The sequence below is a fragment of the Ciconia boyciana genome, chromosome 6 (genome assembly GCF_034638445.1).
Source record: "Ciconia boyciana chromosome 6, ASM3463844v1, whole genome shotgun sequence".
NCBI lineage: Eukaryota > Metazoa > Chordata > Aves > Ciconiiformes > Ciconiidae > Ciconia > Ciconia boyciana.
Genome location: NC_132939.1, coordinates 17,170,065 through 17,192,194, shown reverse-complemented (window position 1 = coordinate 17,192,194; position 22,130 = coordinate 17,170,065). Strand labels below are relative to the sequence as shown.

The 22,130-nt window shown below is 39.8% G+C and overlaps 1 protein-coding gene across 9 annotated transcripts in view; it reads left to right on the top strand.

Annotated features, from left to right (window-relative positions):
- PTPN5 (protein tyrosine phosphatase non-receptor type 5) overlaps nucleotides 1-22,130 on the top strand; it is an 89,454-nt gene that overhangs the window by 53,322 nt on the left and 14,002 nt on the right. For all 9 annotated transcript variants that reach the window (XM_072865723.1, XM_072865724.1, XM_072865722.1 and 6 more), the window contains 6 exons: nucleotides 4,824-5,062; nucleotides 8,351-8,540; nucleotides 11,601-11,685; nucleotides 17,042-17,121; nucleotides 17,625-17,762; nucleotides 21,106-21,216. In XM_072865723.1, the coding sequence (XP_072721824.1) occupies nucleotides 4,824-5,062; nucleotides 8,351-8,540; nucleotides 11,601-11,685; nucleotides 17,042-17,121; nucleotides 17,625-17,762; nucleotides 21,106-21,216 (843 nt within the window). The remainder of the gene's footprint in view (nucleotides 1-4,823; nucleotides 5,063-8,350; nucleotides 8,541-11,600; nucleotides 11,686-17,041; nucleotides 17,122-17,624; nucleotides 17,763-21,105; nucleotides 21,217-22,130) is intronic.

Here is a 22,130-nt window from a genome sequence, read left to right as displayed (position 1 = left end):
TTAATGGCTCCATTATTGTGGTCATTGATGTAGGCCAGGAAGTTAGGCAGGCTTATGCGATTTTTCTGCTTTTTTAATGCTGCTGTTCCTTATTCAGATGAATTTTGTCCTATAAATAAACTTCTGGTGATTTTTTTTTTAATTGCAAATATTAAAGAACAAAAATGAGACATCTGAGAATTGTGATGAACTGTGTGAATTCTAGGTAATTTCATAGCAAAACATTCTGAGCTGGAAACCAAAATAGCAGAGGTGTGATTTCTCTGCATATCCAACCTAGTTGTTGCTGGATAGAAATATTTTATTGCTGACCCATTCTTAGTACAGGAAGTAACTTTAAATGAAAGCTCTCTGTGACCAAAAATTCCGATCTCAGATTGAACTGCTTTGCATATGTAGTAACTCCTTGCAAGTGAACACTTACACCAGCATAGGTGAGAGCGGACTTGGCCCATTTTTAAGTGCTGGTTAAAACTTTTGTACAGAAAACAGTTTTATAACAGTTTCCACGCAGTCAAGCTTGCTCTGTTTTGTATTCCTGTGGTCTGTGCTAACAGTCTCCTAGCTAGAGTGGAGGCACAAATGTCTCTGTGTGACAGCCTGTTCTCTGGACAAGTTGCAGAGAACCAGAACATAAAAAATGTCCTGTGAGGTCAGACCAATGGTCCATCTTGCCCAGTATGTTCTCTCTAACAGTGGCATTAGGAAGGAGAGGCTGTTTAGAGAGGGCATATGAGCTTTTTCCCTTCCTACCTGTAGTGGTTTAACCCCAGTTGGCAACCAAGCACCACACAGCTGCTTGTTCACCCTACCCCCAGGTGGGAAGGGGGAGAGAATCGGAAGGGTAAAAGTACAGAAAACTCGTGGGTTGAGATAAGAAGAGTTTAATGATTGAAATAAAATAATAATAATAAATTGTAATGAAAAGGAAAACAACAAAAAAGAGAGAGAGAAACAAAACTCAGGAAAAATAGGTGATGCAGCCTCTCACCACCTACCAACTGATGCCCAGCCAGTCCCCAAGCAGCGATCGCTGTCCCCCAGCCAACTCCCCCTCACTGAGCATGACGTTATATGTTATGGAATATCCCTTTGGCCAGTTTGGGTCAGCCGACCTGGCTATGCTTCCTCCCAGCTTCTTGTGCACCTCCTCGCTGGCAGAGCATGGGAAGCTGAAAAGTCCTTGACTTGTTGCTAAGCAGTGCTTATACTGACTAAAACATCAGTGTGTTATCACATTACTCTCATGCTAAATCCAAAACAGAGCACTATACCAGCTACTATATTAACTCTATCCCAGCTGAAACCAGGACACTACCTGCCTGTTACCTTACACTCTGCCACAGTCATAAAATCATAGAAAGGTTTGGGTTGGAAGGGACCTTTAAAGGTCATCTAGTCCAACCCACCTGCAGTGAGCAGGGACATCTTCAACTAGAGCAGGTTGCTCAGAGCCCCGTCCAACCTGATCTTGAATGTTTCCAGGGGTAGGGCATCTACCATCTCTCTGGGCAATGAGGTCCAGTGTTTCACCAACGTCATTGTAAAACTTTTCTTCCTTATATTTAGTCTGAATCTACCCCCTTTCAGTTTAAAACCATTACCCCTTGTCCTATTGCAACAGGCTCTACTAAAAAGTCTGTCCCCATCTTTCTTAAAAGCCCCCTTTAAATATTGAAAGGCTGCAATAAGGTCTCCCCGGAGCCTTCTCTTCTCCAGGCTCAACAACCCCAGCTCTCTCAGCCTGTCCTCATAGGAGAGGTGTTCCATACCTCTGATCATTTTCGTGGCCCTCCTCTGGACCTGCTCCAACAGCTCCATGTCTTTCCTGTACTGAGGACTCCAGAGCTGGACACAGTACTCCAGGTGGGGTCTCACCAGAGCAGAGTAGAGGGGCAGAATCACCTCCCTCAACCTGCTGGCCATGCTTCTTTTGATGCAGCCCAGGTCATGCTGCTCTGCAATTTGAAAACATCTGCTTCTATCAGTATTTAGGGAATAAGGTGTACATCAGCAGAACATTGAAAATAATGTAGTGATGAAGCTAAGCAGGATTTTTAGAATCCCAGCCTGGTGGACACCAGGTAGTTGCATTAAGACAGTTTTCTTTATTTTCCCTCTTTCTCAGCTAAGTGATACCTCTTTTTTTTTTTTTTTCCTTTCTTTCTTTTTTCTTTTTTTCATGGGTTTTAAGCGATGTGCTGCCTAGAAGGGACCTTGAAGGGGTCTTTTACATTAAGGAGTGCCTTTGTGATGAAATCTTTCTTTCCTAAATGTACCCTTCTGTCTTTATAGATGGACCTGATAGATCAGTCCCACACTGATGTATATACTAGATGGCATACCAATGAAAAGCAGCTTATGCTTTTTTTTTTTTTTATTCAGCAACTGTGGTAACTTACAGTAATGCTTTAGTAGTTCCCTGGGGAAGGGAGAAAATGTGCCTTTTTATACAGGTACTTTGTTGGTTTAACATAGAGCAATAACTGTTGGGCCACCTAACGAAGCTGAGAAATGGTGGTCAAGTGGATTCTCAGAAGTGATACCGAGAGAAGAGAGCCCCTGTCTGTTCTGTGTGCTTGCTAAAGTCCAGCTCATTCCTGTATGGGGGGAATTTGTGACTCTCATACATGTAGAGCAAATTTTTCAGGAGAGCAGACCTCAGCTAAGGTTTGAGGCAGTTTTCTGAGAATACCCAGGTACCAGACTGTGTTGGGAGGTTAGCAATCACAGTGAAAATAAAAGACTGGATTGAGTGCTTGAGGCTTGTATTAGTGATGCTGTCTGTTTTCTGCCTCATATAATGGTGTTTTAAGACCTGGGCAGCTGCAGAGAACCAGCATAGAGCTGTGTAGTCCTCCTGAACAGGTTTCCAGAGCTGACTATTTTTCCATTATTTAGTTTTAACCCCATCACTTTTAAGGATAACTTAATTTCTTCCAGTGTCTCCGGCAGCTCCTTATTTACCACACACTTCTTTCAATCTAGAGAAAAGCTGCTTTGTTTCTAGGGTGAACTTTTTCTTCCTTTGGATTTACAGTATGTTAAATCACCAGTAAAATCAATCCTCTGTCACCATACCAGCTCTAGAATGTGTAATACATAATTGGTACCTAGACCTTCAACTTGGCTCTCAGCACAAGTGTTGATTTTAGTAACAACAGCACTCTCCAGCAGTACAAAGTCGTTGAGCAGATACTTCACACTGTGAACTGCTCAGCTATTACAGTCTTGCAGTAAGAACCATGGCTAGTACTGTGGGACTGCCAAGCTCCAGAAGTCGTCTTGGGGAAAGAAAATGGAAACAGATCTTCAAGCTTCTTGCTTGTCATCCAACAGGCCAAGCGTGTAGGACAGACTCAGTTCAGATTTGGCCCCAGATTTGTGTAAAATAAAACTCTAGTAATCATGTTCCTATGTTTGCTTTTGTAATTACTGTGTACTCTGATTAACTGAAACAAAGAAACATTTTGTGTGAAGTAACTGTCAAATAATACTGCTGCTTTGTGAGAGTCTAACATTCTCTAAAGCTGACTATGGACAGAAATTAAAACTTGCTTCACTTCCTTTCATTCTTTCTCAGAGAAATGAGAGTACATGAAGATACACAGGCACAAGAAAATAGTTGTTTAAAATCCTGCACAAGCTAATGTGCTTTAGTAGCCTAGGAAGAGAAATTTCACCTTTTTTAATGGCACATTTTCTAAATTCAACTGCCCATTTAAAAGCCATATAAGAAAAGGACAGAAGAGGCTTTACTTTGGAAAATACGACCTGTTCTTCTTAGTCTCAGAAGGATGCATGTCAGTGCAATATAGTTTGTATAACATTTAGCCTAGTTCAATGCTAGAGGGATGAAGGATGAAGTTGGCCTAAGATTCCAGATCCTGGAATTCAGAGGTGGACTTGAAATTTTTAACTGAGGCCTGTGTGTAGGATTAAACAGTCTACTGACACAGTCTCCAAATCATCTAGTCTGCCACAGCATCCACGCAAACCAGTATGATACAGTATATTTTTAGATTCATACAATTTCAAACCCTTCATTAGTTTATATTATAAACTTTAATATTACATTTATGTCCTAGAACTTCACAAGATTTATTATTTGATGTCTATACCTTGTTTAAATCAGATAATTAGATTACAAAACATGCTTTGCCACTGGCCAGAAACAGAAATGGCATTCTGAGCCTCAAAACCAGGTGCATCAAAATCAAGGCCTCTTTAAAAAATGTTTGATTTATATATGAATTTGGGGTACAGTGCCAGATTATCAAAGATGTGCAGTTCAGGAAAATTATGTTTACTTTTCTTAACCCACCTATATCTACAGTTTAGATGGAAAACCATTAAGTCAGGAGAGGTATGATTTGTAGAATAGTAATATCTACATTTTAGATGGAAAACCATTAAGTCAGGAGAGGTATGATTTGTAGAGTAGTATAGTAGATTTTTATTTTGTAAACAAGCCTAGGAAGGGTAAGAAACTGAACAAAAGGACAGTGATAACACATTGGCTTGCATATGATGGTCACAAGCACATTCCGCTTCCACTGTATCCCTGAGTTAAGCCTGGCCAGCTCTGTGGAAAGCTCTGTGGAAACCTCTGTGGCTGAAAGCAGGTTTGAATGGGTAGATGTGAATCCTTGTAACATGCACCACAAAGCTACTCCTGCATGGAACATTCCTGTCCTCTTCAATACTCTCCAATGCTAATACGGTATAGTGACCTGGGATGCTGCCCTAAAGACCCACCCTCTAGGCTGTATGGAAGGGCTGGCAACAAGCAGAAAGCTTTTTTAAATGTTTGTTTCCTCCAGTTTTGGCATCTTCTCAGAGCCCATCCAGACCCCCCCTTTCCGGTACAAGAGGACAGACGCCAATCTGTGAGCCGGCAGCCTTCATTCACGTACTCAGAGTGGACAGAGGATAAAAATGAAGATGACTTCCTAGATTTGGATCCCGTACCAGAGACTCCGGTCTTTGACTGCGTAATGGATATTAAAGCGGAGACAGATCCAGCTACTCTAACGGTTAAATCCGTGGGCTTGCAAGAAAGGTAGGGTAGATGTGATTAATAGGGGAAAGTCTGGTCCCAGGTTTTGTGGATTTAGGAGTTCTGTGCCTAGTAGGAAGCTTTATTGCCTTCATGAATGTCACTTTAAAATGTGGTCTTAAAGCCAAGCACCTGCTTTATTTCCTGTCTTGTTTTCAGTCCAGTCATAAATATAAACATATTAGCCAAAAAACATATAGTTTCTAGGTGGCTGTCAACAAGTTATTCAAAAGTGTAATTTCTTTCCTTTGAAATATCCATTTGTATTTGATCAGTCTCTTGCCATTCCCCAAGATGGCAACTGCATAGCATGAAATCCGCTATAGGGTGGTGAAAGCTTTTACCTCTGAAAGAGGTGGATCTTGTTAATTTTTTTTTGTCACTCATGCTGGAGGATTAGTCCTTTCTCCAAAAGCAAACCATAGGACAAATGGTAATCTGCAATAATTCTCATATAAATGGGTTGGTCCAAGAGTAAATGAATTCTATTGGAATTAACCCAGTAATGAAACTTTGGGGTTAGTTGGTGTTCACTCCTTGAACCAGCAGGGCAACAGCTTCTCAGAGAGATTCACAGCTGGGAAAAGGTAGTTTTAAGATAAAAGGAAGATAGGAATGATGCAGTATTGATTTGTGTTGCATTTCTCCATCGTCGGTTATACATCTCGCAGAAGGTCACCTGTAATGGGTGAACTTTGAAAGGCCCAGAGGTGGGTGAATTCCAGAACGTGAGTTGTGAGAGGGGAATGTTCAGCAGAGTTACTGAGTGTTCAGTTGGACTGAACTATCCTTATACTTTCATCCATAAGATTATTTTATTTCACTTCGCCAGTGTGTCTGTGTGTGTGAGTGAAAGGAAGTACAACAGACTAGCATCCTCATCTCTGAGGCTGAGGTTGGTTTAAGGTTCCTGTCCTTTCTTCTCAGGAAGCCTGAGTTTATATTGTTGGCAGCCTGCATATTTTTCTGTTTTGTGTTCTTTTAATTGTCTTAGTGAAAGAGAACAAAGATCTTGAGGATAGAAATCCCATAAAGACATTCTGCAAAGGTGATGATGTTATGAATAAGAATGAGGTTACTGAAGGGCCCAGCATAGTGAAATATCACCTTTCTTTATTTCTAGATTTTCAAGCTTAATTGGAGTTATAACCATAGTTAATTCTCATCTCTAAAACTTAAAGGGCAAAACTTAGATTTTAAAAAGTATGATGCTGAGTTTCCAAAGCACCACATGACACAGTAAAAGGGAATGTTACAGAAGAGGCTTTTAATTTGCACTCTGTGAGCTTAGAATGTTTTTTATCACTTTATTCTTGGTTACAACATTTGTCCTAAAATGTCCTACCTTTTATTGTTATATTCTTCTATTTTAAATATGAGATTGCAGTAACCTCTGGAGCTTGTCCCTGAACCTGCTGCTATCAGTGAGTTTTGCCATTGTTTTTCATTATCGGCAAGATTGGGCTTGAAATGCATCACCATCCCTGATTTAATTCCTTCTCTCTCATTTTAAAGATGCTGACATTTCTTCTCAGGTGACCACTAGCCTGCAGGAAGGATACTCAGTGTTTCAAGAGAATTGGGGAATATCAGTTGATTCAAGTAATGAATTACAATTTAAAAACTGTCCAAGAAGTAGAGATGGGAAAAAGAAAGTAATTGCTTGAAGTGCTCACACTAGGTAGAACATGTACACTTAAGGTGTAAAATAAACTTGTTTTCAACACACACATGTGCTTGAGAAGCCAGACATCATTTCAGGTTTGGGCTGTGCTCTGACAGATTTCATTTACATCAAACATTAGTCACTCATCCTTTGTTTGGTGTTGTGTTGAATTATCTACCTATCCCTCTTTTGCATCTGTTCTGCTTCTCCATCTTACTTCCCTCTCATTCTTTAATCACCTACGCCATTAGAAGGGTCACAAGCTAAGTCCAAACAGCACTGAATGTTACTCTTAAGAAGAAACAATCTCATTTCCTCATGCTGAAGAACTATTAATATATCTATGTATGTAGCCTCTTCTACCTTAAAAGAACCAAAAGTGTTTGTTATCAAATGCATCTCTTTCTGGGTAGGAATGTAGTAGCAATTTAACAGCACACAGGGTAGGGTCAAAATCTTTTGAAAGGTGTCACTAAAGATTCAGTGTCTACCATTAGCGGTCATGTTTCATCCAAGATCATTTCCCCATGACTGTGAATCACAGCAGGAGGCTGGTTGCACATTCTTTTGGAAAAACTCCTGAATCCAGAAAAGGGCTGTGATCCAAGTAACAGCTTCTACTGTCTTCTTTGTGAGCTAGTCATGCCTGCATGTTTGCATGGTTTTTCAATAGCTCCTGCAAACACCTCCCAACTAGATTTTGCCAGTTGAGAGTCATTAAAAATAGGTTTACTGTGTGGATGCATAGAACATTACACCTAGTAATCATCATATTGTATGATTTTATTATTATGTTAAAGGTATTTAAATATAGATTCACTGATGGCATTTGAATCTTACTTTTGTCTGTGATATGCGAGATTGACAGAAACTCAGAAATGCTTTAAAACTGCATTCAATAAACAATGCAGGCATTTTTACTTTTTTGTTCTATTGTGTGGCTCACTTAAATAAAAGCCACTAGAAATTCTACAGTCAACAGCATCTCTGTTTTTAATGTAACTGTTAAAATGTTGGGACCTTCGTTTTACCCTTCTTATGATGTACTGTTGTGGCAAGAAAGTTTTTCAGATAGAAATATTATTCGCTGTAATGGTTTGCATCTCATGTCTTTATTAATGTTGAAGTGTTAATGTTTATCCCAAGATCTTACCCCACTGATGTTGTCCGTGCTATTAATAAATGGTTATTCAGTAGGATCTGGCCTGATGAAAACTAAGACCGATATTTTCACCTGTGGTGTCTAAAATGTCACTTCGTATTCAGGCATCCAAAAATATGGTGTGATTTACACAAGTATGTAAATTTTCCTGCAGTTGCCTGCTTAGCACCTTTGACAAGCAAGTTGCTTCTACTTAGGTGACAAAGTATACAGTTACCTCACTACAGACAACACTTTGAAAGTGTTGGCCTTCATATTCCAGTGTACAAAATCATCTTCTGGTCTTGTCTACACAAGAAGCATCACCCATTTTTAACAGTTAGTGACCATAATGTACACAGCAGAACCAGCTGGGTGCTTTTCTAAAGTTGCTGTTTATCAGTCATTGGGACTGTATCCATTGCTGACAATGATGGGTCAGTCTGTTCTGCTGTAAGCAAACTCCGATCTCTCTGATTTGCAGGAGAGGTTCAAATGTTTCACTCACACTGGATATGTGTACCCCAGGCTGTTCTGAGCAAGGTTTTGGCTATGTCATGTCACCACGGGAACAGTCAGCCCGAGAATACCTCCAGACGGCATCAAACATCCTTACTGAAGAGGAACTGCACAAGAAAGCACTGGACCCTTTCATACTCCAGGCAGAGTTCTTTGTGAGTATCTGACCTCTGTCTTTTAGGAGCATCAGAAAAATGGGATGTTGTCATTATTCTATGAACCTTGCTATTATTTTCTGCAAGTCTAAAATTAGTACATACAAACTCCACTTCCACCAGTGAAGCATTTAACGCAATTCGGAAATTCGTCATCCCTTGAAATGACAATTGTCTGAAAGCTTTCAGTGATATTGTCACTTAAAAAACAGATAATTGGTTCTGGCAACAAAAAAAGAGCTTTTTTTTCACAAGTCTTTTTTTTTCTGTCAGCATGCTACTTTTTAACAAAAAAATCAAACTTTTTCACGAGAGTACAGAAGAAAAGCCAAGTTTGCTATAGGCGTAACTTCTTGAAATATGTCTGGAGTTGCCCTGGGGATGAAATTAGTCCAAGTGCATGCTCTTTGCTGTTGAATGCTTGGAATGGAGCTACTTCGCAAGCCTGAATGCTCTGCAGATAACCAAAGCACAGGATGGCTGTCATTCAACAGGAGCCATAGAAAGTGTCTTACTGGGGTTTTTTCTGCACAAAAATTATGTACTAGTTGTAAGCTGCTCTGTCAGTTGCTTTTAGGATTCTGCAGTATGTTTCCTTGGCTCACTGTATCCACTGTTACTTTGGGAGAAAAAATTCTTTGCCTCATTTTGGGAAAAAATATACATACCCAGATAAAGTAAGCAGTTGAAAATTTGATTTCTAAGTGGTTTAGAATAAAGGCCAGATACATTTTGGTGTGGCTTTTTAGGTCTTTGCATTCTATGAGTCTCCTCCTCAACTGCTTGAGTGTACCTGTGATAGCCATTGTCATGTTTATTATACCTGGCAAAAAAAAAATGCAAAATGCTGCAGTGGCTATGAGTATTATGTCTACTAGGCAGGGTTGTAAATTCCTGCACAAGATGGGAGGTAACCAGGGCACAGTCTTTGCATACTGGGGTATTTCAGAGCACATGATCAAGAGCTACTGAAGTTAACGCTGCCAAGTTAAATATACTCTTAAGCATGGAATCACAGCAGAGCAGGAGGATGATGATGTTTTGCAACATAACAACCCTTTCAGCCTGTCCTCTTTATGACCTGCAAGGGTCTGAAATGGCAGGAGTAACACTTTGAGTATCACTTGCTGTCCTCCCTCCTTGTGCAATTGCGGGGGCTGGGGGGGGTGTCCACTTTACAAGCACATGGGGAGATGAAGTAGTCTGGACTTCTGTTTTAAAACAGACCGCCAGATATCTGTGTATCTGTGGTCCTTAATTCACTTAGTGCTGTACAAATTGAAGAAAAGCAGCTTTTGTGTAGGCAAGCCCTGATTCTTTTAAAGTAAAGCATCTATTGCTGTTCTCGGGAGGAAATGTTCGCTTAGCGAGTGTCTGAATTGACTGCTGAACAAGTCCACATACAGCTTCATCAGTCTCTGAGGTGTACTGTAGCTTTCAAGCAAAGAAAATAATGTTAGAAGTAGGAAAAAATATGCTTCATTTCTGTGAGAGATTTTTGAATTAGTTTTCCTGGTGTTCAGAAAGATCATTCAACAGCCAAACTATCCCAAGTCATTTTCATTCTTTAATGAAAACTGAAAAGGTATAGATAAAGATGCTGTGTAATCAAAATGTAATTTCTGTAACTAAAAATTGTAAACTAGTTATTTTTTTGTGAAACAGTTATCACCAGCTAGTTCTGCATCATGTATTTTGAGTCTGTCCAACCTACTTGGTTTTCAAAGACCAGATCCATGATGAAGCAAGCAGCTGTGTTTCATTTTGGAAGAAAAGTCAGAGGGGATGTCACTTGCAGGGCTAAGTCCTGAAATTCTTACAAGATTTAGAGTTTTTACTCAGGCAGAAGTCCCGTTGATTTCACCAAGAATTTAATTGAGCAGTGAATGACTAAGTCCCAAAGGCAGACCATGGAGCTTGGCTCAAGAAGAGTTTTGGGTGACTAACTATCAAGTAACAATTGAGGAAAACATGAAGGTTTCGTTCCCAGGCAGTTCCTCAAATGGATAGGAAACTACTTCAACAAAATGTTTTTATCATTAATTGCCTCTGGTTAAGCCCAACAGTACACTCAGTGCTGTGTAAGAGACAGAATACAGATAGTCAGTCTTCTAAAGCTCCAGAATTGAACATAGTCCATAGCTCTGCTCATCTTAATTTCTTCCCAGAGTGAGGCTTGTCTTACTCAACCCTGACTCCTGTTACCAGTATGTCCAGTACCGGCCTCTCAAATCCAGTGTGCAGCAGCTGGGATGACCAGCTCTGCTCCCAAGCTCCCATGAGCCCTTTCTCTGCTGAGCCTGGTTGACACATCCCATCTCATCACATGCCTACTGACTCCTGGAAGTTGGTGGAAGGTTCCTGTTTGTTCCTCCCTGACGTTGGCCACTTACTTGCAGGAGATGAGTAGTGGAGAATAAGAACCCCCTCCATCTTTGTGTGTTCTTTGGGTTAGTAGTGTAGAGAGCAGGTAATCCCTGAACACCTGTTTGCTGTCCTTGCCCACGGAACTTTAAAGTGTGGTGAGCAAAAAGAGTGACACTCCCCCAGCTCCATAGACTCAGGTCAGTATGCCAACCTGTCATAATGTAGATCATAATTTGTTGCCAGTGAGAGTCACTAGCAAATTATTTCCTTCCACCCTCAGAGAGGAAGAAGGAGTGTGAGTCAGAAAGGATGGTGTCTGAGGTCCATCGCTTTTGGAGCAGGGTATCTTACGTACCACCTTTTGCTTAGTTCTGTGCCTACACTTGCAATTCAGTTCTAATAATATTAGGAGCTAACATAATGCTGTCGTGCGTATTACTCAATAAGTTAGTCACTATAAGCATTTTCATATTAAGGATTTCAGAAAAGAAAGCCACTGACAGTAAAAGGAAACATCCATCATATTTTGGTGGTAAATTGCTAGAAGTACTGTACCATATGTCTCAGTTGACTTCATCACTTCGCCTCCCTCACAGGCAGGACGTAATGGGCTTGGGTTTTTTATTCCTCTTGTGAATCTAATAATACATCCTACTGTGCTTTGTAGTTTTTTGTTTTGTTTTGTTTTAACAGGAAATTCCAATGAACTTTGTGGATCCAAAGGAATATGATATTCCAGGCTTAGTGCGTAAGAATCGCTACAAAACAATTCTCCCAAGTAAGTTTCCTGCTTTTTAAGTCACTGAGGCAGGGTGGTTTATTCTACATGCTGAAGGGCTTTGCACTTTCCTTTCCAGAATGCATCAAGTGTGCTGTCACTACCATGTATTGTCCAAAGGCCATATTTATGAAGCAGCAACATGGCTTCAAAGCACAAATCAGATTTCAAAAGAGGTACAGAGCATAAGAACCTAAGATTCACTGAACATCAGCAGCACTTAGGTTTTTAAGTAATTAGAATTCAATCTTTTAGTGCTGCTTAAAAATTCTACCCAACAACTTAGTGTGTTTATTCAGATGTTACTTAGAGGTTTCTTTGATTAAACTCTTCAGAAGGACTAAATTCTAGTAATGTTATTTTCACAGCTGATGTTTTTCTCAGAATCATGCCTCAAATGCAAACTGAGAATATAGGGAGCTGGCCTGATGGCATTAAGATGATACAGAAAATCAAAATCTTTTTCTTTTCTATTACACTATTTTTATTTGTAGCCAGGAGTAGGAGTTTTGAGAAACATTTTGGTACAAATTTTTACAAGTATCATCATTTTCCCCTGTGTCATACTTAGTTACTTTGAAAAGTGATATGATTAGATGTCATGCCTCTTTTTTGCTCTAAGCCATTGTTGGAAGATGCCACCACTAGCCACAGTAGCTCTGTTTGCAAAGCCCAAAAGGTTCAGTGTCAGGTTAGCAAAGATAAGTGCAGAGAAGTCAAAAATGTCCTCAGCTATACCTATCATTTTAGTCAATGAACCTGGGGATTGGACATGATTCCAGAAGAGATTTTTTTATGTAGATTTACAACGCCAGCAGCTGCAGCCAATGATCCAGTGTGTGCAACCCTTCTGATGACTTTGTACTCCACCTTAGACCAGAAGTGTAAAAACATTCAGCCACATTTCATAATTTCTGTGCTAATGACTGAGGTGAATCATTCAAGTATTAATTCACTGTTTTTGTTGGAAAGGGAAGATTCAAAAGTAGGTAGTGATTTCAGATGCCCAAACTGCTAGATTTTAAAGTGACCTATATATTCTGAATTTGTTATCGAATGTGTACTTCGAGAACTGGATCCATTTTAAATATCTCATATTGGGTGTTTAAACTGAAACATCAGAATCGCTGCCATTTTGAACACCCTGTTCCAGAGTTGTAAACAGATGCCAGTTGGCCCACTACCATATATTCTTAAGAATGATCACTCAATGGGTTAATTATTTGCTGCAAAGTTAATCTCAGCCATATGGATATCTGCTAGCAGCCATTGTTGTTGCTTTGACCTCTCCAGATAAGATAACTAGTTTCTACCCTACCATGCAGATAACGCCAAGTTGGGTAGGAGTGTTGATCTGCTGGAGGGTAGGAAGGCTCTATAGAGGGATCTGGACAGGCTGGATTGATGGGCCAAGGCCAATTGTATGAGAAACAACCCCATGCAACACTACAGGCCTGGGGAAGAGTGGCTGGAGAGCTGTCTAGCGAAAAAGGACCTGGGGTTGTTGGTCAACAGCCAGCTGAACATGAGCTGGCAATGTGGCCAAGAAGGCCAACAGCATCCTGGCTTGTATCAGAAACAGTGTGGCCAGCAGGACTAGGGAAGCGATCATCCCCCTGTACTCAGCACTGGTGAGGCCACACCTTGAATACGGTGTTCAATTTTGGGCCCCTCACTACTTGGCTGGAGTGTGTCCAAAGAAGAGCAACAAAGCTGGTGAAGGGTCTAGAGAACAAGTCCTGTGAGGAGCGGCTGAGGAAATGGGGGTTGTTTAGTCTGGAGAAAAGAAGGCTGAGGGGAGACCTTATCGCTCTCTACTACTACCTGAAAGGAGGTTGTAGCGAGGTAGGTGTCAGTCTCTTCTCCCAAGTAACGAGTGATAGGACAAGAGAAAATCGCCTCAGATTGCACCGGGGAGGTTTAGATTGGATATTAGGAAAAATTTCTTCACTGAAAGGGTTATCAAGCATTGGAACAGGCTGCCCAGGGAAGTGGTTGCGCCACCATCCGTGGAGGTATTTAGAAGATGTGTAGATGTGGTGCTTAGGGTCATGGTTTAGTGGTGGTCTTGGTAGTGTTAGGTTTACGGTTGGACTCAATGATCTTTTCCAACCTAAATGATTCTCTGATTCTATGCCTCCAAGGATTAACAAGCTTATTCCAAGCTCATTATGATCTTGATATTTTTTCTGAATGAATTACAAAATTACTAACCTGTGTGCAGCTTTGTCCCGGGCTGTGACCAAAGGAAAGAAGAGGGCTGACTCTTCACTTTTATCCAACTACCCCCATTTCGAAGGTCTTGGTGCTGGCAGTAAAGAGGCTAGCAAGGAGAACTAAACATCCCCTTTATGCTTCAAAGCCGAGGATCCCAGTAAACTATCCACACAAAGCAGGAGAGGGAGTTGGAGGCAAGATGAGGGAGGGTCCAGTGCTTTTCAGGCTTTGACCATCCACTGACTTTTTCATTTCTGAGCTGACCAACTGTAGCCTATGCTGCCTTGAGTATCTACCTAGCATTCCTCTAAGATCTAGCTGCAGAATGCAGTAATGGCAGGAACTGCTGAACAGGCTGCAGCAGAGCAGACTCAGACAACCAATTGTCATAGGGAACAGCAAATGCTTAATTACCAAACCAGAGTCAAAACCAAAATCTGAATTTAAAAAGTAACTAAAATTCCCTTACCAGCTGCATCGCCAGAAACAATCTAGGCAGTTATCATTAAAAGGTAAGCAGTCACTTAACATAATTATCAGTTACTTGCAACCCTAGAGTTGATTGTAGTAAGTGAGAGAAAGGATAATAGTCTGTAATTAATCTCATTTATATTTCTTTTGTAGTAAATTCTTTTTGCAGATTCTCCAATTTTGCTATTAGTAGTAAAATGGCTTAGAAAGTGGCTTTTTGATGGCGGAAGGGTGTTTTTGGGAAAATGCCAAGCTAAGGAGGTTGATTTGGATATTTCATAACTATGAATTCGTTTGTTTGCGGACAGTCCTCTTCTGAGGGTGAGTCCTATGGCATTTCCTGAAAAATGATAACTTTTCTTTGAGATGTTTCGAGGCACTTTTTGAATATATAGAAAAGGATGTTCTTGTTATAGAATTCCAGAGATAGCAAGAACTTACTGGAGCACATTGTATATCAATCTTACTGAATTCTTTTCTCAAGAGTAATGTCTAGACAGACTTGTTAAATTTCTACATAGCTCTATTGCTTTTACACCATTTTAAGTTATGCAAAACATTTCAGTTAAGTTTAGCGAGTTCCTCTAAAATGTCAGACATACTATCAACACAAAATGGCCATAAAAGAGACTGTGGAAAATATAGCTGACATATCATTTGGTTTCTTAGAGATACAGATTACTACTGCTTTTTTAAAGGCGTGGTGTCTTCTTGAACCTGGCCTGTGCACTGGTTTTGTCCTGAGAAAAATGTTTTCATTAAGAGTAGGATTTGATTTTGCTTAAATGCCTCTCTATTGAAAATTTCAAATTCATACTGCAAACTCTTATATTAATAAGTCTTGTTATGATTATTTTTTTTAAAGGAGGATTTATTCCTGTTTATATATTTCTAAGAAATGTGATTCAGCTTTGGTTACACTCTCTGCAAAACTGTGCACATTCTTGTATTACCAATGCATTAATAGGCCTCTCTTATATGAAATAAGGTTGAAATTGTTCACTAACATACTACCTTAACAAATGTAAATACTACATTAACAGAAAAATCACAAGCCAAGTATTATAATTTAAAGTAAAAGCATATTCTGAATAATGTTTTCATATTTGTGGATACAGCAATAAAAAAGTCCACAGGGAAGAGTAACTCAAATTCTACTGCAGATGAAGAATACTAAAAGAAGCCCGTGCTTAAACGTCTGTGGCACCTGTTGATAGAGTTCTTCAGATCTGTGTTATTTCTCCCTAAAGACCCACCGTGAGATGGACGACATAGTATTATTGCTATTATTAGTAGGGAAAAATCATGTAATTTTTACGCAAACTTCAGCACACTCCATGGATGACTGCATAAAACCCAGGCAAAGGGACTTCATGCAAGGGGTCTAACTAATCCAGTCCAGTGGCATGTGAATAAACATCTGACAACCAATGTCACCTTTTTAATAGTGACATGTTGCAAGCTATCAGAATTACTGATTAAAAAGCAGATTTTATCTCTTGTCTCACTATCTCCCCAGCACTACAGACATGAGCAAAGCTGAGCAGGAGGGAACTGTATTAGACAGGAACTCACTGGTTTCAGTACTAATGTGCTATAAAACAGTATCTTTGTAAATATCTTTGCTTTGTGGATTGTGATTATATTAGCACATAACAAATAACATGAATCCATTCCGAGGATAGCATTTCACGCTGAGTCTGTGTTTGTAGTACTGTAGAAGGTACTGTGTGCTTAGTCCTTTGTGCTTTACCCAATATCACACTATTTTTGCATTTTTTTAATTTTGTTCTGGTTTCTAAGCAGGCTGGATATTTTTATGAAGAAATCATCTGTGGTTTGTTTTTAATATTCTCCTGGTGATACACAGTGTTGCTGTTTGCTGAGGCCTCTGTCAGGAGGATGTTTCTTGTCAGTGATAACAAACTGTGTAGTACTGGTGAAAGTGGATGAACATGGGCCTATGTCAGCTCTCATTAAAATCAGTGGAACAGCTCCCATTGACTTCAGTGGGAATTGGACTGAACTTCTCAGGTGGAATAATGTTTTCATTTGTCTTATTAAAACAAGAATAATGCTTCATAAACAGCTCCAATGAGGGAGACTCAAGTACTGAAGAGACTTATGCAATGTACAAGAGACTGTTAATATTCTTTAATTTCTCTTTAACCGTTACATTTGTTAATAGCACATCTTGGGGTTTAGTTCACTGCAAGACAAAACAGGGAAAGAGTTATTGTCACCTGGCTTGCCTGTGTGCAAGGAATGTGTGTTTATGGTTTGGGAGAAGAGCCCTTTGCTGTCATTTCACAAAAAATATTCTAATGTCTTACAAGCCAGAATGAGTCTGTTGACCTAAGAAATAGAGAAATAATTTCCTGGACCAGAAAACCACTTTTCCAGAGTCACTCTGTGACACTGACTCTGCAACAGGAACAATTAAGCAGGCTTCAGAGAGTGGGTAAAACTATCAGAAGAAGCCAAATTATCCCAACCACCCTTTCCTTTTTTATGGTAACATGTTAACATGGGAGCTCTCCAAGGCCACCCACATCTGTTGTGATGGCCATGAATGCATGTAAATGTCTCACTGTACAAAATAATCTTGTGTCTCTCTTTCTCTCTGAGCAACTGATAAACTATTACTTAATCTCTTTACACCTTTCAGATCCTCACAGCAGAGTGTGCCTTACCTCAGCTGATCAGGACGACCCCCTTAGCTCTTACATCAATGCTAACTACATCAGGGTAAGAGCTCAATAGTCCAATGTTTCTGCCTCGCCTCTATCAGCCACTGTTAATGTAAACAGAATTGCAACATCTGCTGGCTTTTAAAGGCATCCTAGCTGAACTGATTGCTGTTCTCTCCTGCTTATATTAGCTGAAAACCAAATCTCATAGTGCAACTGTACGGGTTCAGACCAGACAAAAACACACTTCACTTTGTGATGCAAATTGCTTGTCAGCTGGCCTGACCAAAGCACTGGATAATAAGCCTGAATAAGGCTCTTGACCTAGCCAGGGTCACCTCAAGGCTGTTGGACACTCATTGCTGGAATTACGTGAGTCCATGTTGTGCCTTTGCTCCGTGTATACATGTGCAGGAGAGAGATAGAGTCCATACCACTGGTTGGAACGATGCTGTGGAGTCACCATTCCAACCAGTGGTAGCTCTCTGTTTTAAAGACTGAACCTTCAAGGTTGTGGTGGTCATCCCCGTTAAAATTGATCTCTTGTTGTTTTGTTGGCAGGGCTATGGAGGAGAGGAAAAGGTATATATTGCTACTCAGGGACCGATAGTTAATACTGTCAGTGATTTCTGGAGAATGGTGTGGCAGGAGCGTTCTCCCATCATTGTCATGATTACCAATATAGAAGAGATGAATGAGGTAATGGTGTTACATATAGTCTGTATTTTTGTCTGTACTCTAGCAGATATTTTTGGCATAGATGCTAAGCGAGCCAACAGAAGTTGGTTCAGTGGCCTGAGCAATCAGAGCCAGCATTAAATTCTTCAGGCTCAGAACAGATGTGGGCTTCTCTTTCAGTTCAGTTTACTGTAAGTCTTGTTTTGCTCTCTGACTTAGCCTACTGCTGGTTTTGCCATTTTTCCTCTCCCAGATGACCTGAAACCTCTCCAAACCCAGCTCTATTTGCAGACACTCTTTCAAGTTCTCTCTAAAGTAATAAAAAACAATAGTACCCCATAACTACTAAGGCTGAATATCTTTAATCAACAGAGTTGGTGCTGCTTTATCTTGCATTTATTATGACTCAGTATCTATATCCACATTTCATTGAGGCTGTCCCTGACTTACAAAAGATGCTAGTTACAATAATCAACAACTAGAGCTGACTTGGATATGGAGGACCTTTTCCTGAATGTGTCTAGGAAATGCTTTTGAAAATTTGAAATTAAGATGCTGAAATTTTCTATTCACCACCTACTTCCAGAAATTAAACTGTCACAGTGTTTCCGCTAATCCACTTAACCTGATTTTTGTTTGCAGTTTAAAATACTGCTGCCCTCCAGCTGTTCATTACTTACCTGCTGAAATATTTGCCCCATAGCAGACTTGCAAGAACCATGTGCCTGGGCTTCAGTTCACAGACAGGTAGCTGAGCTTAGGTCCGCCTTTATTGCCAGTGTAAGATGTGAGAAAGTGGTCTGGGCATGCATTGGGCTCTGCATCCCCCCTCACCACTAGCAGCAAGGTGTAGTGGAGAGATCCAAATGGTGTTTCTTAAACTGCAGCAGCAGTATTTGTCAAAGCTTGTCCCTGAGAACCCATTAGTAATTTAGATGAGAGAGTTTCCTTTGGAGAAGAGACTTTAGACACTTCGAAGCCCAAGAATATGGGCATACCTCCACCATACACACAGTTATAATGGCTTAACTGCTAGCTGGAAGCTTAGTGCCCATAATTATGCATGTGCACAAACCTTTAGCTTTCCCCAGTTGTGAAGTAAATAAATTTAACCTTGGATTTTAGTGAAACAAGACATGAACAAGACAGACACAGAATTATCATGCTTTGCAAGTTAAAAATGGTCAGTTATTACAGCCGGCTGATTGGACATATACTGGCAAGGCATTGCTGATGCAAAGTACAGTATGTTGCTGATCTAAATGTTTTGTTTGCACTAACCTTTTAAACTCACATCTGCCTCTATCTGAGAGGCAGCACTGAAGTAATAACTTGCTCATTGATCAGAGTTGCCAGTTTATGGCAAATAAGATGTTAAAATGTCATGACATAGTGTACCAGCATCAGTTAAGGACTTTGAGGTTTAAAGAAGATGATGCAGAGGAAATATTGGTCCTGAACGACATATCTAGTGATAAGTTCTTCCACTATAGTTTTCATAGCAAGATTGTATAACAGGAATGTAAACTAATCTTTACATGTGAATTTCCTCTTATCCGCGCTGACCAAGTATTTCACCCATCAGTCTTGGGAAGCAGTGCACTGCAGTGCTGATGCACTATATAACTGGAGCTTGCTACAGCCTATATATCATAACAGAGCTGCTGAGCCTTTTCTGATACCTTTTGTGTCAAAAATTAAACGGTGTCAGGAATCTCAGCCATAAATATAGGGTAAGTCCTTTCATGTAAATGTCTCCTATATTCATTCCCTTCCTTCCATAACACATATATTAATATATGAATAACAGGACTCAGAAGTACATAGATTCAAAACCAAAACCTTTGTTCGGCAATGATGCTAGTAACAGCGGTTTTGTGTTCTTCCTCAGTGCAATGACTTTGCTAATGTGAGTATTAAAAGCTCTGTATCTCAGCCCTATGTCACATCTAATCTGAACTGACAGACAGCCCACAGAAATGAGTGGGCAATCTTACTCCACTCCTTTAAGCAGAGCAATGTCTGTGCTATTGATAGCTGCTAGCGCTCTTGACAATTTTTACAATGGATTCTGCAGTTTAAGAGGAGAGGAAGAAAAAACGCAATCTGCGTAAATAATTTTACAGAGACACAGTGGGCCGCATTCCCAGTGGGTTATTAACTGATGCGCTATGCAGATGGAACAACAGTGATTCTCCCACACAAAAATTTTCACTCAGTAACTTTGCAAGGTACTTTTCTGTTGTTAATCTTTCTTCTGACGTGAAATTATTTTTGGTGGGGGAGAGCAAAGTGATTTAACTTGCTTCCTTCAAGATCGTGTACAGCTATGTAAAAGAGGAAGCTTACAAGCATCATCTTTAACTGGGTTTGTCCAATAGCAGATTCTTATTCTCCTGTGATAACGAGATTGCTTCTTCCGTTATCACAAGGGATCCTTTTTCTCAGACCCTGCCTTGTTCATGTCATTCTTTGTCCATAAACTAGTTCATGCACCATGTTGAAATGCTTGTCTCTTCCTTTGCATATTGATTAGCTTAAAGAGAAACCACATACCAAAAACCACAGTCTTTTTCAGTCCTCCTTCCAGGATAGGAATGCTTACAAATTCTCACCTACTCATGTCTAGTGTATCAGTACCACAGTGTAGATTCGCAAATGGACTATAGTTTCTCCTTCTCTAATTGTCAGGTTGTGCTGGCTGCATCTCTGCCTGTTTTTTGGCAAAATCAAATGTAGTAGTCTAATAGCTCTCACAGCTATTGCTTCCTTTTAGTTTTTTAACTTTGAAGGATTCTCAGTGTCCATTTAAAGTAAATTTTGGTACGTAATCAAATTCCCAAAACATCCCCAGTCATGTTCTTTTGTACAAAGGCCTATGGAAATGATCATCTTATAAAGGGTCAATGCTGTCTGAATATAAAAAATAGAAAAGATGTATTTTGTGTTTCCATATTGGTGTATACATACCACAGAAATATTGGTAACTAATGTATATTATACTAATCATTATTATCTTAAGAAATGGATTAATTTAAAAACACATGCACATGGCCACTGGCCTGTCTAATGAACCTTCAAAATGCATATCAGTTGCATAAAGATAAATAAGGATGTGTGTATTTAAAAGCATTGGTTAGTCATTACTTGATCTGTGCTTTTTTAATCATGCAATCAGGCTATTATGAATGCAGCAAAAATCACCTGAAATGTGGTCCCTGTTTAGAAAGTGAAAACTTGTACTTATTATAGAAACAACATTAATTCATATTCATCTATGCATGTGCTATATCCAATTTCAGAGGAGTAAAAATGAACCTCCCTTGGTATCTGCTTAACTAGATTTATTTTATATTGCACACAGAAATGCACAGAATATTGGCCAGAGGAACAGGTCACCTATGAAGGAATAGAAATCACAGTTAACCAAGTAATACAAGCAGATGATTACCGTTTAAGGCTCATCACCCTAAAGGTAAATCATTCCAATGTACTTACAGTAATTTAGCTGTCTTAACCCTTAAATGGAGATGTTCATGGAGAGTTGTGTAGAAATCTTCTGCACAGTGTACTGCTGTACAAATACCACTTTTCATTACAGAAGTCATGATAGCTTTGCCCAGTTTGCCAACATACAAAAAATACAGTATAATAAGCAGTCAGAGATTTAGACTGCATATGTACAATCTGAAAGCTACCAGGCCAATTGTAGTAGTACAGGGTTCACTCAGTGGAAGAAACCAGTGACCATTCTGTGCCCGTGTCTTCTGTGTTGACTGGTCATTTAGAGTGACATGTTAGCTCATGGATAGCTTCTTACTGGCCTTTGCAAGTCAGACAGACAGCACTTGTGGAATAACTTACTAATCTCTGTGATGATGTTCTGTAAAATTCAAAGGCTTGTTTATTCTTTGGGCCATGGACTTAGGCAAAGGGTTACTGATTACTAACAGGGAACTTTTACCTGCATGGCATCTTACATATTTTGTAGTATGGGAAGACCCCTAAGAAATATTTAAGTTGTGCTTCTTGTCTTTTTATGATCGTTATTAGGATGCTGTCAGACTGCTGGATACCCACCAGCTGTTTATACCTAAGATGACTTGTGCTACTAACAATAAGTAGGGGAGTTGAGAACTAAGCAAAAGGCTTTTTAATTTTGCTTACCTGTTTTCAGTTTTTCTCAGCAGTGGGACTGCTGGTCTGCTTGACACTTGTCAGGGGTGTGGTAGCACCACTTCTGTTCACCAGGGCTGAACCCCTTTTAATAGGTACTATGCTAATTTATTCTTTGAGCAATTTGGCTGACCTGACCTTGAAGATGCTTTAAGGGATCATTCCACTCCAAGACACTAAAACTGTTGATAATCTTTAAAAACACTTTCACCA